At 41.0% G+C, this 17,103-nt stretch overlaps 1 protein-coding gene and 1 non-coding gene across 2 annotated transcripts; one reads left to right on the top strand and one right to left on the bottom strand.

Annotated features, from left to right (window-relative positions):
• Positions 1–271: 271 nt before the first annotated feature.
• On the bottom strand, positions 272–14,277 carry LOC103730104 (guanylate-binding protein 1). The gene is made up of 11 exons (XM_008828287.3): positions 14,142–14,277; positions 11,492–11,697; positions 9,300–9,427; positions 8,023–8,132; positions 7,560–7,759; positions 6,012–6,254; positions 4,970–5,250; positions 4,191–4,403; positions 3,372–3,474; positions 2,961–3,154; positions 272–1,486 (listed from the first exon to the last, which is right to left on the bottom strand). Exons 2-11 carry the CDS (start codon positions 11,679–11,681, stop codon positions 1,373–1,375), a joined length of 1,776 nt encoding a protein of 591 aa, XP_008826509.1. The 5' UTR covers positions 11,682–11,697; positions 14,142–14,277; the 3' UTR covers positions 272–1,372.
• On the top strand, positions 8,729–8,810 carry Trnal-uaa. Its single transcript has one exon. It is a non-coding gene; the product is annotated as a tRNA-Leu (tRNA).
• Positions 14,278–17,103: the final 2,826 nt, after the last annotated feature.

Raw genomic sequence — 17,103 nt, 5'->3', positions numbered from 1 at the left:
CTTACCTATTGGCAAGACTGGTTGGCAGCCAAGCCCTGGTGATACTCCTGGCTACTCTGCCCCAACCTCAGCACTAGGGTTACAGGTATGCACCTCTATGCCTGGCTTATTATGTAAGTGCTGGGGGTACCAATTTAGGTCCTCATGCTTGCACAGCAAGCACTTTACCCACGGAGCCATCCCCCAAAGTAGTTCTTAAGATGTTTAAAAGATGTCCGTCACTAACCTTGCACTTGTGGCAATTCAGATATAGTTTATGTATACTCTATGATAATCAGAGAAAAATTTTATTGGTCAAAATATGGAAAAAAGAATCTACACTCTCTTTGGGGAAAATCAACAGGATTTAAAATATATCTCCTAATAGCAGGAAAAGAGTATAAGTTTATGATTACAGACACATCATCAAAGTAGCTTTGTTTTCTAACATTTAAAGTCCATCTTTCAAATTACACATCACTGTACATCATGGGTAACTGTCATTGTGTTACTGTATAATCTAAAGTTTGGAAGCGTCCATTACAGTTACAATCTAGATAAACAAGAGGGAATGTTTCCTTTAGCTCATTTATTTGGGATCCAGCTTCTTGTCCTGTTAATGGTTTCTTCCATCCTCTTTGGAGACTGTGGAGTCTGGATCTCTACACAGGTGTCTTGCTTTACAATGGAGCATATTGGTGAGGGTTATCTATTGACAGTGTTCACAAATCACACCATTTCTCAGAAGATGAGCAATTTTGATATAATGGAGAACTGTACATTGTCTTCAGTGAGAAATGGGGATGGTGGTTCCTGCTCCTGAGACCCATTGCACACTTGACCAGCTTGGTTCTTAATTCTATTTATATATGTAACACCGTGCTATGGCCATCTGTCTCCTGGTACTCATCTGGAAAAATAACTTTCTACTGAGTGCTGCTGTTGATACACCTCCTAATGATAGAGATGTCACGGATGACCTTGTTGTACATTCTTTTAAGGAAGATACATATGATTTCAATGATTGCATCACATGCCTTTGCAGGTTCTAGTATTCTGATGCAGGACCCAGTCATTATCAACTGGAGTGACACTTGTTCCAAATTCTAAACTCTATTAGCTCTGAATAAAGAATGACAGGACAGGGGCTGGAGAGATGGCTCAGTGGTTAAGCGCACTGGCTGCTCTTGCAGAGGACCTGAGTCCAACTCTCAGCACCCACATGGTGGCTACAAAGCATCCATAACTCCAGTTCCAGGGGATCTGATGCCCTCTTCCGGCCTCCATGGACATTGCACAACACAGATGCACTTATATACACACAGGCAATACACTCATACACATAAAATGAAATAAGAAAAAGATTGACAGGACATCTCTATTCTTTAGGTGTTCAGCTTATGACGCATTTGGGTCCTCTTGTCTTCCGTCTCTGGAGATTGTTTATCTCATCTTGAAGTCTCCTGCTCTCCTTTTGGAATCCCTCATTTAGCAGTCGGGCCTGTTCCTAAAAGGTGACAAGTGGAAACAATACATTGTATCATTGAGTAGATCCCTATGTTCCATTAATTATAATAGGAATTAGTTTTTAATTAATTCTTCAATAAAACTTTATCCTTAGTTATTATTATACTTTAAACTCATTTTTGTTCACAAGTAAAATTGAATATTCAAAGGTTTCCTTTTTTTAACTACCCCTCCCCCCAATTTTTTTTTACTTGGGCATATGAATTCTAATTACCACTTTTTCCTGGGCATATGAATTCTAATTACTTCTGGTGGAGGTTCCTTTAGCTAAGAAATAGTCTCCCTGAGGTACAGGGAAATGTTTAATGTCCAATATCATTTTTTTTCTCATTAATTGTCTATAACTTGTGTAGGCAAGCTTAATCATATGTTTGGCTTCAAATTTTAGTATTATAGACTTTAATATATCTACCCCCACACATATCATCTTATATAAATATGTAACCCAGAAATAAAGTATTCTGAAAATATGATGAAGTCTCTGAATTTAGATTAAAAATTTAGTCTAGGAGCTCAGGAGATGCTTGGTCAGTAACGTGCCTGCTACATACACATGAGGATCTGAGTTTGGATCCCCAGCACCCACATAAAAGCTGGGTGCAGCAGTGTCTGTCTGTAATCCTAGTGCTGGGAAAGTGGATACAGATGGGTCCCTGGAATTCATTGGCTAGCCAGTCTAATCCAACCGATGAGCTTCCGGTTCTCAGAGAGACCTTGTCTCAAAAAATAAGGTAGAGAGTCATCAACGAAGATAGCTAAAGTAGACCTGTGGCCTTCACATGCATGTGCAAGTGCACTCATACCCACATGTGTATACACACACATGCACACGCACGCGCGTGCACACACACACACACACACACACACACACACACAAAGAAATTTAGTGTAACCTTTCACAACTTGATAGCGTGGGTGGCAAGTGATAGGTTAGGAAATCAGAGTCCCAGGCTCTGAATACAAATTGGGAGTAGAAGCAGAAGGGATAGACTATCACACAGGTGTGAGGGTTAAGGAGTCTCCTTACAGTCACTCTTAGGGATAAACTTATACCAGGTGAGACAGAGAAAGAATAATGTGGATTCCACCATGTGGTAAAGATGACACAGATATTTTAACATCTGTAGGATCTTATAAATGTTAGTATATATATATGTTAATATATAAAACACATAACATTTTATTATATAATTATATAATATTCTATTATTTTATCATATGTATACATGTGTGTGTATTACGCTGTTCTTGCGGAGGACCTGAGATTGCTTCCTAGCTCCCATGATGTCAGGCAGCTCACAATCACCTATAACTCCACCTCCAGGATATCTGACCCCCTCTTTTGGCCTCCTTAGGCACCACACACATGTATAAAAGCTCTCTCACACACATATACACATAATTTCTAAAAATTTAAAAATGAAGAAAATGTAGAAGGTGGAATGTTGAAATACCTGAAGTTTGTGCTCAATGATCCTTGCTTGCTCTTTCCTTAGCTGGGCCTGCTCCTTCTCCATCTTCTCAGTCAACTGCTTCACATGTTCCTGGTAGCTCTTCTCTTTCTCTTTCATCAACTGCTCATTCTTCTTTTGCATTTCCTCTAGCAGTTTTGCTGTAGCTTGTGCAGCTTCAGCCTTCACACGTTCCACTGAGAAGGAAAAGGAAGAAGGAAAGTGTGAGGTGCCGAGTTGCTTCCTCGTGGGCTTACTTGCTGTTGCTGCTGTGGACATCACACATACTACTCAGGTTTGATGCCAGCAAGCAAGACACATCTTTGTTCTTTCTGGTTTATGGTTCCAGGTTTACAAGGAAGTTCAGATTTTAAGAGCTTTTGAGGTCATGTAGTCTCTTAAGCTGTCCCTCACCTTCAATCTCTTTCTCCTTTTCTGTGAGACTCTGGTCTGTCTGCAGAATTGCATCAGTCAAATCTTCCTTGGACTGTAAAAACTTCTGCAGAGCTTCTTCTGCCTTAGAGTCCAGACAACATGAAGTTAACAGCAGGACATGACTGTAAGCATTTGTACCTGTCTACCTGTCTACCCTCTTTTTCTCCAATTGTGCCTCTTAGGTCTGGTAGGCCTGGTAGCTAAGATTCCCTGTCACAGGAACAGGCATATGCTTCACGTTGAACCCCACTGAGCAATGTCATTTATTGGAGACTTGTGTTGGAAAAAGAGAGTCTGTCCTTTTAGGCAGAGGGCTCTAACTTTGGAGTTAATGGTGCTGTGGTAGACACAAGCCCTCATGGAGAAAAGAAATTATCAGAGTGAGTAAGAAAGGGAAGGCAGTGTGAGGATGAGAAAGAGCAATGGACAGAGAGACACATGATGATTATCACTGGACCCAGGTGTCTTTTAAAGTGACTTTGAAGCCCAAACTGATGAATTATGAGTTTTGTTTAAGGGACTATCATTGGGTCCTTTGCAACACAAAAACTTTAAGTGGATGACAGTCATACTCAATGGTTAATGTCATCAATTTGTAACTCAACTTTTAAGTGAGTGTACTCTCTCTGATGAGTAATCAGGGTATACCTACTATGATGGTCTTCATTTTTGTGTTGGTGACTCAATGTGTGATGGATATGCAAACAGCAAGGCCCCTCTCTGCAGTGATGCTTGGACACACTGCTGTTTGAGGAGGATGCTAGCAACTTCCCAGAAAACACAGACGGTCTTGTTTACCTGAATCCCCTTCCTGGGTTCCTTATAGTACTCTTTCTTCAACTCTTGCATCTCCTGAATAAAAAGACGATAGCCCCCTGGTTTGGAATAAATGCCCTGCTTCACATCTTCCTCTAGTGGTCTGAAAATCTCCCGGAGCAGAGCTGAGCAACGGTCTGAGGATGCCTGTAGATTCTTTTGGTAGAATTCTTCTCTCTTTATTTCTAGCTTGGTCTTAAATACAAAAATGAAAAGAAAAAATTAAGAAGGAAAAGAGGTCCGAGTTTAGAATTTCTTCTTGCAACACTTCTCAAAACAAGCACAAACATAAAGTCAAAACACATAAAAGAAAACTTACAAGCACGTCAATGACCATATCCCTTCCCCTGATCGCAACCTTTTACTAAAGTCATGTCTTTCTCTTTGGTGGTGAAGTTTGGAGTAGAGATTTAGACTTTTAGAGGTAAACTACTTTTTCAAATTGGACCAAGGAAGGCACATAAAATAAGCATGATTCAACATTAGTTAGCCTTAGATAGCCAAGGCTAAATTTTTCTTTGCTGTTGGCTTGAATATCAACTCGATCTAGCACTGAGCATGTAATTTGATCAGAAGCATCCGTTACTTTTGAACATTTAATTCAATAAAGGGGAATATCATTAGCTTATTTGTGACAGAAGAAATGCTTTAAAGCTTTCTATGATAATAAAGTAATCACCTCTCTCAAATGCCCATTTCATTTCCTCATAGCACATTGGCTTCTAAAATCCAGATCCATATAAACTTGAAAGGAAATTTACCCCTAGTTCCTTTTGAAACACTTGGTCAATATCTTTGAAGGAATTTTTAATGAAGATCTCGATGGCTTCTTTCTCACAGGTCCTGTGCAGGTCCAGCAGCTCCTGGAGGGTTTCTGTGGGCAGCTGCACCTTCTGGCCCATCTGCTGGTCATAGTAGGCAATGGCCTTTTGCACTGCAGCTGCGTTTTCTATCTGAGACAAAGCCAGGACTGCATTCTCCATACAGGGCAGTTCCCCACTGCTGATGGCATTGACGTAGGTCTCCACCAGGCTCTGTAGTCCTATAAATAGGGAAGAGGTGATGATGTTTGCTGCAGATGGAATGCTGTGTAACTCTGGGCATGCCAATTAATCACTGATGCCTCAGATCATCAGTGTTCTTAACATCACTTGGAAGTATCTTAAGCATGAAGGATCTCAACCTCTACCCCATATTGATGGAATTAGACTTTCCTCTTTGGCAAGATCCTCCCATGATGCCAACACCAAAGGCTAAGAACACTGAACCTAGGTCACACAGACCTGTGCCTATTAAATGTCTGTGTCCATTTTAACCCAAGCACCAAGAGAACAGCATCCATTCGTCTCATTTATTCTGGATCACCAGCCCTGTCCATAGTGAGATTATCATTCTAATTCCTCAAACAAGACATGCTATCCCAGTCAGGAGTTCTTCGTTTGGTTGATTAAAATAAGTAGTACTGTCCAAGAAAACATCTGTGTATGCTAACCTGACAGTTACTAGTTAGATGTAGAATCATTGAAATAGACTCATATGACTTCATTTTAATTTACATTTAAACATCCATACTTTTTTTAGTGGCTCTCTTATAGGTGACGGTAGGTCTACTTTATCAGGGTAATTTTAAGTAATACCCCCCCCCTTTTCCCTTTTCTCTTTTCACATCAAGAAAGTTTGATTGATGTTTTTTATAAACGTTGGTACCATCTAAAACCTAGGACAACAGTGCTGATAGGTTTAAGGTTTTCCAAAGCTGAACCAGGTCACTGCTATGAGCAGAGGGACTGGGAGGGGACTCACGGGGTCCGTTGACCTTGATGCCTCCGGAAAGAGTTTTAGTCTTGGAACAGGTGAAGATGTAAGAACAGAACTCTGCCACTTGTTCCAGGAAGTCGGAATCCAGGTCACCATCCTGCAGTGAATCCAGTCTCTTAAGCTTCTTTCCAGATGCTGGCCGCTCAAACACAAAGCATTTCTTCTTTGGGAAGAACTTACGGATACAGAGCCGGGGAAGATTCAGCTTTTTTTCTTTTTGGCTGTTACCTAGAGGAAGAGAAAGTAAGGGATTTTCAGCCAGGACTTGGAAGGTGAATTTTATATTTATTTATTTATTTATTTTTATTTAATGTGTTTGAGTTTACTGCCTGCATGTATGTAAATGCGTCAGGTATGTGCAATGCCCATGGAGGCCAGAAGAGGGTGTCAGATCCCTGGAACTGGAGTTACAGATCGTTGTTAGCTGCCATGTAGGTGCTGGGTACAGAACCCGAGTCCTCTACAAGAGCAGCCACTGCTCTTAATCATGGAGCCATTTCTTCAGCCCCAAATACATCTATCTATTATTTGGGGATTTATGCCAGTAATCCTAGCACTCTGGTAGCTGAGGCGAGAGGACTTTAAGTCTCAGGTCAGTTTGGGTCAAATAGTGAGACTCTGTAACAAACAAACAAAACAAAACAAAACAAAACAAACAAAGCAAACAAAACAAAACAAAGCAATCCCCAAACAAAACAAAACAACCCCCCCAAACTCAAACAAAACAAACAAAAAGAGGAATGCGTCTACTTAAAGAACTTGTAAATAGTTTGTTTAAAGGGCTAAATACTGTATCTGTGAGACTTTGCAGGCCATGTGGCTTAGTTTCTAAGTTCTCAACTCAGTGTAGCTTGACCATGCCCACAGACAATATGTGAACTATTGGCATAGAATTATTCAATTTCCAAAGACACTTGGAAGGCCATCATTTGTGTGGGGGTCATAATTTCCTAACACTTGGGTTAGGATACTGTTAATACTTTAAATCTATTTTTCTCAAATATATATTCATTGTACTTTATATTTAGGTACCAAGCAAGTCCTAAGCTGGGAAATAAAATCAACCTAATCATAGTAAAGGGAAAAGTGAAAGACAAATAAGTTTGTTCTTAAAACAAAGGAGAAAATGTTCAGAGTAAAATCTATTAAGTCAGATATTAAGCATTAATTCCTACAACTATCCAGCTAGAAGAAATAAGAAAGCTGGAGATGTAAGAAAACTATAGAGATGTATAAAATGTGGATTCTTAGTGTTAAAAATTGTATTTACTGATTTATTTTTATTTTATGTATATGAGGGTTTTGCCTACATGTATGTAAGCACACCTATGTCATTCAATGCCTGAGGAGGCCGGAAGAGGGCATCAGAGCCTCTGAAACTTGAGTTATAGATGGTTGTTAGCTACCATGTGGGTGCCAGGAACTGAACCTGGGTCTTCTACAAGAGCAGCCAGAACTCTTAACCTTGAGTCATCTCTCCAGCCCCAGATTCTTAGTGTTTTGACATCCCCATTTACTGACTGCATCAGTTACCTGAAATCAGCTTCAAGGAATTCTCTAGGTACTCATCTGCTGACACAGATTTCCCGTCTACGTTCAGCTCCAGGGAGAAGTCTCTCAGAGTCCACACGAAGTCAGGGAAGAAACCCACAAATTCAGCTGAGTCATCAGCCACCTCATTCTGGTCAGGGGAGGATCTTGTTCTGATTTTCTCCGTCAGCTCGGTCACATAGCTGAGCAGCTAATTAAGGAAAACCTTTGAAATAACAACAGAAGCTTGTGGGGCCCTATCCTGTATTAGTTCCACATAGTCCCAAACCTTCATTTTGTCTTTGATTCTAATACTTCCGTAGGTACACGAGTCCTCCTGTACTTAAGGTACTTTTTATATTTTCTCTTTTTATGTTGTTTTTACCAAGACCTAGAGTCAGGGAGCTGGTTCATGAAGGTAAATTTCCCCCACTGACTTTGCTGCTGTGGATTACAAAAAGGATACTGCAGTTGGTCCAGGGCCTGCTGGTTGATGGTTCCCATGCTATTGTACACAAAGGTACTGCTCAGAAGTATTGCCAGGGCAAAGATCCAGCAGTCATTCTGGTTGTCACCCTGGAAATCAGAACACGTGTGTCAGGGGTACGTTTTGTTCCTATGTAAATTTTCAGATCAGCAGGTGTAAAATATACTCATTTAATTAGAGGGTTTTTTTTTTTTTGAAATTATTAGAGAAAAACCTTTGCAACCTATGCAAGGTACTAAACAACAACAAAACCCCACAAGTGATTGCCTATAGGACTTGAAGTTGAATGCTTTTTTGATTTGTATTTTTGGTTGGCACTGATTCTTACTAGTGCTGCTTAGCCTGGTAGAAGTTGAAATCCTGTAGACTAACCATCCTGTTGTTCAATGATCCTGTCTTCTGGCTATTTTCCTCATCTCTGGTGGTAAAACTTAGTCACATGTAATGTAGATAAGAATGAAAAACTATATTATGATGAAGTTCAAGCTCTTATTTAAAAACTACTAAAGGGACTAGAGAGGTGGCTCAGTGGTTAAGAGCCCTGGCTGCTCTTGCAGAGAACCCAGATTCAGTTCCCAGCATCCACATGGTGGCTCACAACCATCTGTAACTCCAGTTATGTGGTATACATACGTACATGCAGGCAAAGCACTCATACACATAAAATAAAAATAATCTTTATGTCACTGGGATGGCTGAGTGGTTAAGGTGTTGGACTTAAGATCCAATAGACAGAGTCTGTGTGGGTTCAAGCCCCACTCTCGGTACAGCCTCCTTAATAGCATGCTCCTCCTTATACTTGGGAAATTCCTTATGGGTCCCAGCATGGTGTCACATGCCTTTAATCCCAGCATTTAGGAGGCAGAGGCAGGTGGATCTTTGTAAGATTAAGGCCAGACTAGTCTACATAGTGAGCTCCAGGCCAGCAGGTGCTATAGGGAGACTCTGTCTTGAACCAAATCTAGACAAACCTACTGGGCTGGCGAGATGGATCAGTGGGTAAAGGTGCTTGCTGCCAAGCCTAATGGTATGAGTTCAGTCTCCAGAACCCACATGGTGGGAAAGAGAACTGACTTTCCCAAGTTGTCCTCTAAACATTTCACGTGTGTTTCAGCACACACATCATGGCATATGCTTGCATTCACACACACAAACACACAAATAAATGCAAAAAAATTTAAACTACACAGTGTTTAGAACACAGTGGAGAGAATATTTAGAGATGAGTGGATTTCAAATGAGTTCCCAATTCTTACTTTCTCGACGTCTCCCAGGCCCTCCGTGTCAAGCAGAACTAGAGTGCGGTCTGACCTCTGGGGATGGGGCACACACCACATCCAGATTCCTTTGGTGTGAGACTGCACAGTGGAGCCCAGAGAGAAGCCTGTAAAACAGGAGAGAAGAGAAAGCAGATATTTAGTAGCAAGGGGCTTCAAGACAGTGAGATTAAATATTAACATACTCAAGATCAGGAGAGCTTACTGAGACCAAGCTAGTACTTGGTAAGAAACATAACAGAAATTAATTTTTCAGGTATGCAGAATACAAGAGTCACAAGGCTAATCAAGACTTAGACCAACGTTCCAGGAAAAAATAAGTATAGCAGGCTCAGTTTCTCTGTATGGAACTGTAAGCATGCTGTGTGTGAAGCTATGGAGGTAAAGCCTAAGTTGCAATGGAGATCTAAGGATGTGGGAGATGCCAGGGCTGTGGGATGTCCACTGAGGAAAGCTGGAGTCAGTGAGTGGACCTGACCCTAGAGAGAGCCCAGGTGTGCTGTGTCCAGCAGGACAAGCTGATGGAGCCTAGAGATGATGTCACCTGTATGCAGGGCAAAGAACTCTGGGGTTTGGTGTTGGCTCTGTGGGGTTTTGGTCTTGTTTTAGCATGTTCTTACATTCCTGTCCATCCCTTTTGGAATGGGAATGTTTATTCTGTGCTATTGTATATTGGAAGTATGTGACTTACATTTTGATTTTGCAAAAATTTGCCTTCAGTCTCGGGGGAGAATTTGTACTTTAAATAGTGCTAAAACTGTAAGATTGTGTAGACTTTTGAAGTTGGACCCAATGCATTTTGCATTGTGAGATGGTCATGAGCCCATGGGGGGACAGGAGCGGGATGTTTCGGTTTGAATGTGAACTGTCCACCAAACTCTCATGTATTTGAGCACTTGGTCCCCAGTTGGGGGTGCTGTTCTGAGGATGTGCAACCTTTGGGAGGCAGGACCTAGTTGGCAGAGGGGTGGACCTTTGAAGAGTAATGCTGGCCTTGCTGTGGCCCTGTGCTTGCTGCTTCCTGGTCAGCTGTGCTATGGACAATCCTACTTCCACCACCATGGATGGAGCCACAAAGTCATGTCTTCCCTTCCATGATGGACTGATATCCTCTGAACCATGAATCAAAGTAAATTCTTCATTCTTTAATTTGATTCTGCCAGATACTTGATCACATTGATGAGAAAAATAATGTCATGTTTCTACTAGTCTTTAATGTAAAAGAATTTTCAATCTGTATTATATGTACTGGATTTTTTTTTTTACTGTTAATCATGTAACACAAAATTTACCTTTAGATTTATTTCTGAGTGTAAAGTTCTGTGGAATTAAGTAAATTTACATATACCTGTAAAATTATCACATTTTCCCCCAGAGAAATAAATCCTCTGCATCCATCTGTTGCCCATTCCTATTCCATTATTCTACATCCCGAGCTTTCAAATTGACTGTTCTAGGACTGTCATATAGGCGTACTTGTACAAGATTTGTGTGTGTGTGTGTGTGTGTGTGTGTGTGTGCGTGCGTGTGTATGTGTGTGTGTGTGTGAGACTGGCTTCCTTCATCTAGCATGATACCTTTAAGATTTGTCTTTGTTAGACACACACACACCCATATTCACACCCCTCACACCCACCTTTTTAAAGTTCAGTAATTAGACGTGTGTAACAATTTGCTTCTTCACTCATCTCATCTGTAAGGAGACACTTTGGGCTCTATGAATAATGCTCATTTAAATCTGAGTATAAAAATATCTGTTTGGGTCCATGCGTTCCGTTATTCCAGGCTATGTTACTTTTTGCATTGATGTGATCAAGAAGCAAGTTAAGAAAGAAAGAGTTTATTTTGGCTCAGAGCTCAGGGAACTCTCATCTGGGGCTTCACAAGGGAAATTAAAAGCGAAATATAGTTGTATAACCTTGCAATTCCAGCACTCTGGAGGCTGAGGTAGAGAATCGTAAGTTCAGGACCGGCCTCGACTACACACTCAGTTCAGGGAAAATGTGGTACATAACAAGACCATGTCTCAAAAGCAAACAAGCAAAACAACAATAACTACAAAAATGAGTCCAACTGTGAGTGGAATATTACATTCTGCACACGTCTATGCTGAATGCTCACAGCGTGGGCAGACAGAGGGGACTGGACAGGGCTCTGCTGGTGGCACTCACCTGTTTTCTTCCCAGCCAGCTTGTTCATCAGGTAGGATTTGCCCGTGCGGTAGAGGCCCACGATGGCCACCACCACCACAGGCTGCTTGATGGCAGACAGGATCCCCAGGGCCTCCTGGTTGGCTATCAGCTGGCCGTTCACATTCCCTATGAGGCACATGGGTTCTGGCATGTGGATCTCTGAGGCCATTGTCCAGGCTTGTCTCCTATTTACAAAGGAAGAAATGAGATGGATTAGAATCTCAGTCATTGTACTTAGGAGGTGGAGTCATAAAATTCTCCCAAATGCATGACAGCGTTGTGTGTATCAGTGAGGTAGATAATGGAAAGCCTGTAGAATTTTAGAAAGTTATAAAAATATCACCACTAAAGAATTTCATTTAAAATGTTGTGGCAGCAGCTTCATAGCCCACTGCTCACAACCCAACATCCCATTCAGTTTAGCACTGAAATGTTTCCTTATTGAAAATTTTATACTAGACAACAAGTGGGAAACAGAATCATATTTGTGGAATTTATTTTCTATTCCAGCTCTATGTAATCCATTAAGTATTGATTTATTCATTCATTCATTCTTATAATAAAGATCCCTTTGAATAAAAGCTTCATTGTTTGATGTGTATTCTTAGGATAATTTCTAGGGATTTTTCATTGTGTTCCTTTCTCCCACCCAAGTAACTGTATTAATTTTACTGGCATGAGCCTCCATTCACAGAACTACTTACATTGCCATTAAAGAATCAGTGTAATATTTTTTGTTTTTCAAAATTTATGACAATAAGTGACATTGAGATACTTTCTAAGGACATGGAGGGTGTGTGTGAAAGATCAGCACTCTGAAACTTAAACTTCATTAGCTACACAGTCAATGGATATAAACACAACAGGATCTGAGCACATCATTGCAAATACGGGATGTAGTTAAAAACAAACACAACCATGACATCAAGAGTAAAAAATTGGGGAGCAGACAAGAGAGCTAGGCAGGAAGTCGTCCAAAGAAAAACCTATATTTCCTGGGATTTTTCTGTTTTGTTTTTCCATTTGGTAGAGATGAAAAAGGGGAAATGGGAGGAGAGAAAGATTGAGGGAGGCAGGGGACAGGAGCTGATAATGGAGAGCAGTTACCAGAAGAGAAGGGAGGGGTGAGGCTGGCATCTGGCCAGGAGTTCAGGGGAGGTGGGGGCTGTTTTCCAGAAAGCAAAGTCTGAGGGACTGGTAGGGAGGAGTCAGAGTAGACAGAGACCTGCCTTTAGTCCTGGGTCTGACCCCTGCAGGAGCAGGCTAGGGGTAAGGAGGGAGCAGGCACTAGAAATGAGCGAGGCTGCCTTACTGAAGGGGAAATTGCCTTGGAAGCCAAGTTCAGCATGTTGCTTTCCTGATCTTCTTTGACTCTCGGTTTCAGTTCTGAGCTGAAGTTCCGGGAAGAAGCCATAGCTGTGTTAATGAATCTACAAGACTGACCGACTGATTAGAATTGTTATTGTGGAGAGCTGGAATATCCCAAGCCTGGAGCGAAATCGTCTTGGGCTGTCTTTAGTCCTTTCACAGTCACTCATCGCCCACCTCTGTGTTTGACTCAACCTTGCTGTGGTCGGGTAAAATCTTTTTGGAATGTACAAACAGACCCTGGCTTTCACCAACCCAAAGGCTAAGAACATTATTAGTTAACATCTAAGTCTGTAGCAGACTACCTCACTCTTCTGTAACCTCCTCCCACCAACATACTTTAAAAGTACATTGATTTATGACTTTCTTTGTTGTGTTACTATAAAAACTTCATGAAACTTGCCAAGTTGCTTGGTGTTTGGGTTACCCTGAATCTGTGTTCCAGGACCGAGGTCACTCACATTTGACTCCAGAGTAAACCTTTTCTTATTCCTTTTGAGATTTTATATCTATATATCTATATGTTTTCTTTTTGGCCTTTTTGAGACAGGGTCTCCCTGTAGCCCCAGCTGTCCTGGAACTCACTATGTAGACCAGGCTGGCCTCGAACTCACAGAAATCCACCTACCTCTGCCTCCCAAGTGCTGGGATTAAAGGCATAGTTATATTTTTGCATCAACCTTCTAGTCTCTCTCTTTGTCCTTTACAGCCTGGCTGACTCTTTACCATACATCTCACTCTGTCTTTCCTCATGAAAATAACCCACAGGCAGCCCTTCAATAGGAGCAGTACTGAGTAAGCTCTATTACTGAGAGTGTCCCTCATCATCAGAGACACTGTGAACACAGAGAAAGACAATCCTAATGTTTCCCACCCTTGGTTCAGTCACATGTCTGCTGGTCTCTAACTCAAAGTAAGCCCAGTACTGGCACTTAGAAACCTACTATCCTGATAAAACCACCCAGGATTTCATCTGATTCTATCTCACCCCATTCATTGCTCAGGTGCAGCCTTTCCTCTTCCAAGTAATTTTTAAAATCCTTTCTCTCACTGAATGCTTTATATAAAATTTTAAGCAATTCAAAATCAAGAACTCAGTCAGAAACAACTCCAATACTGCCCTTCCCCAGCAATCTTTAAGAAAATGAATTAACTCTCATAACTGCTTTATAATCCTGGTCAAGCCTTCTGTCCCCATGTCTCCACAGCAGAATTCCCCAGAGACAGAAGGGGCGTTGGAAAGAGAAGAGACCCTTCTTACCTGCTCTTGCTGCTCAGTGTGGGTGGACTGGCTCTTTTCCTTGCCTTTTATTTCCTCCTCTGATGCTGGGAGGCTTTCTGGAGTTCCCCCAAGTAATTAAATACGGAAAAGCACTGTAACTTTTACAATGGGTGAGAGTAATGTGAAACTGAAACTGCTCTGTTCAGGGAAATGAATAATCAACAACTATTCAAAGGGTTTACAGTGAATTGTGCTAGTGGGAGGGCTGGTCAGGATGTCCTAACCAGAACCTTCAAATATTTGATTCAAAGAGATCTTGAAACCATTTGATGTTTAAAAATCATTTCCATGGGCTATAGAACATATGAAATGATTTTCAGATTTGGGCCGGTTGGAGCAGCTTTGATGAGGAGGCAGGATATTATTATTATTATTATTATTTTTTAGATCTTTAACAACATCTATTTCTTCCTGGATATCACTATCTTTGTGATAACAAAAACACATTTCAGTACAATATGCTATAAGCAAAGCAATCAAACTACTAATTCAGAAAACTTTAAAAAACTTATATGTAAGAACTATACAAAGTACCAGAACAGTGATAATATGAGACCCAAAACACAATGACTACCCACACACTTTTTGTATATATACAACATAGAAATATATTCTTAGCTAATAGAAATGTTTACAAATCCCCATGGATCAACCGAAGAATAACAGTAAAAGAATCAGGTGTAGAGAAAACCATTCTGTGTTAAAATGCTTTTAAAACTTCAATACTATGCCGGGCGTTGTGGCACACGCCTTTAATCCCAGCAGAGGAAGGCGGAGCTCTGTTAGTTCAAGGCCAGCCTGGTCTACATAATGAGTTCCAGGCCAGCCCCCACTACAGGGAAACCCTGTCTCAAAAACATCAAATAATAATAATAATAATAAACATAAAGCCCTTCAACACTATAATTATTCATGATACAGGCTATGTTAGTGATCTGTCACCAAAACAAATACTTGAGATAATCAGGTTATGAAGAGAAAATGTGTTGGGTGTGGTGCCTGTAATCCCAGCTGTGGGTAAAATGGAGACAGAAGGATCACGATTTCCAGGCCATCCTGGGATACATATTAAGAATGTACCTCAGAAAATCATAAGGAAAGAGAGAATATGTGCAAGAGGGAGAGGGTGACTAAAGGTGAGGTTTTTGCTTGCAGTTTGACTGTGGCCACATTGCCCTGAGGTCTATGGAGACTCAACATATGTACAGGGCACTTATGACAGAGCCAACCAACCACCATTTGTCCAAGATGCAAAGGAAAACAAGAAGGTCTGCATCTCTGAATCTCCTTTGAAGCTATGTAGTAAATAACTGAAAGACCTCCCGGAGGACCCATCTCTGCTCCCAGTAGTGCTAATCAGAAGCCTGACTCAGTCCTTAATGGCCATTGTAGGACACATAACATACGACTGCTATAAATATGGTACCCAGTACTCAGACTGAATTACTTTTTCAATTATAATTAAAATCAAGTGATGATTATGTACTGAAATAATTTAAACACTATAGATTCTAAATTCAAGATGCATATTTTGAAACTTGAATAGATTGAAATAAGGGTCTACTTAACAGAATTCAGGTTTATTTATGTTGATAAGAGAATTGCTTTTTCTGGATTTTTATTTTCACTTTTTGTTTTTTTTTTTTGTTTTTATTTTTGGTGCTTTTGAGACAGGGTCTCCCTGTAGCCCCAGCTGTCCTGGAACTCACTAGTAGACCAGGCTGGCCTTGAACTCACAGAGATCCGCCTGTCTCTGCCTCCTGAGTGCAGGGATTAAAGGCGTGTACCACCACGCCCTTTGTTTTTTAATTTTTTTATTGAATTTTTGTGTATTTCATACAGAACATTTTAATCACCTTTATACCCCCTTCCCCACTGGCACCCATCAATAGCTCCTACCCCACTGGAATTCATACATTCTGTCATTTGTGTTAAGGCCTTATCATGTCAACTTAGTGCAAATTCATCCATTGAGGTCTAGTCAGCCTATCTAGAGGGGTCCTTTAAGAAGATCAGTTCTTTCTCAGAAATAATCAGCTGCCAATTATTCTGGGTTTTTGTCTGCTTGAGTTTGCATGGGTCCTGTGCATTGCTGTCGGTTCATATAAGAAGGGTCTTAGGAGTCTGTAGGTCATGCACCTCCTCCCTGTCTCTCACAATCTTTCTGCCCCCTCTTCCACAATGGTCCCTGATCCCTGGGTGGGTAAATTTTAATATACCCACTTGTATAACAAGTTGTGGGACTCTGTAATAATCTCGTACTGTTGAAAAAAAGCTTCTTTGATGAGTGGTGACTGGCATATTTGTCTGTAAACTTAAGGATCCATATTTTGTACATAGTAAGAAATTACATTTGTCTAGGGATGTGACAGCCTTGGGGTTTTCTCTAAGATTTATGACCTCTCCAGCTATGTGTATTTGGCTGTTTATAGTACCACTCATGAGTTTCCTCCCATTGAGTGGGCCTTAAGTACAATTAGCTAGCTCTTGATTAATCCCAAGATAAAAGTACCACTACTGCACCAATGTTGTTTGCTGTGCCAGTCATTAATGTGGTTATTAGGCCTTGACACTGGGATTGGACCATTGATTGATGTTCTCCCTTACCAGCTTTCATAGTGCCCTCCAAAGCTATAGAGCTAGTCTTCAGGGGAGGTTGCTTTCAGATCAGTTCCAGCTCCATCGCTCCTAATCCTCAGGTGGAGTTTTCATGCTGGCAGAAGCAAGTGGAGAAGACCACTGACTTCCAAATTTGCTCAGGAGAAGGAGGAGCAGCTCAAATATTTGGCCCAGGGATACAGTCCATAAAGGCAGAGAACTCTGGTACATGCCTCAAGAGAGCTGAACTTATTTGAAATGGCATGAGGAGGAGTTCAAAGCCTGGAGACTTGAAGAAAATTTATTGCTAGCAGATCTAATTTCCAAGAAATCTCCAAAGAAG

Source organism: Nannospalax galili, unplaced genomic scaffold (genome assembly GCF_000622305.1).
Source record: "Nannospalax galili isolate Female #2095 unplaced genomic scaffold, S.galili_v1.0 scaffold153, whole genome shotgun sequence".
NCBI classification, from domain to species: Eukaryota; Metazoa; Chordata; class Mammalia; order Rodentia; family Spalacidae; genus Nannospalax; species Nannospalax galili.
Note: the sequence above shows the minus strand (reverse complement) of the source record. Positions and strands in the feature narration are given on the sequence as shown.

What these genes read in the sequence shown, in the direction of transcription:
- LOC103730104 (XM_008828287.3), bottom strand. Translation starts at nt 11,681, where the DNA reads ATGGCCTCAGAGATCCACATGCCAGAACCCATGTGCCTCATAGGGAAT. An exon ending in GCTGGCTGGGAAGAAAACAG is followed by an intron (nt 9,428 to 11,491) that starts GTGAGTGCCACC and finishes CCTGTTTTACAG; the next exon opens with GCTTCTCTCTGGGCTCCACT. An exon ending in AACCCAGGAAGGGGATTCAG is followed by an intron (nt 3,475 to 4,190) that starts GTAAACAAGACC and finishes CTGGACTCTAAG; the next exon opens with GCAGAAGAAGCTCTGCAGAA.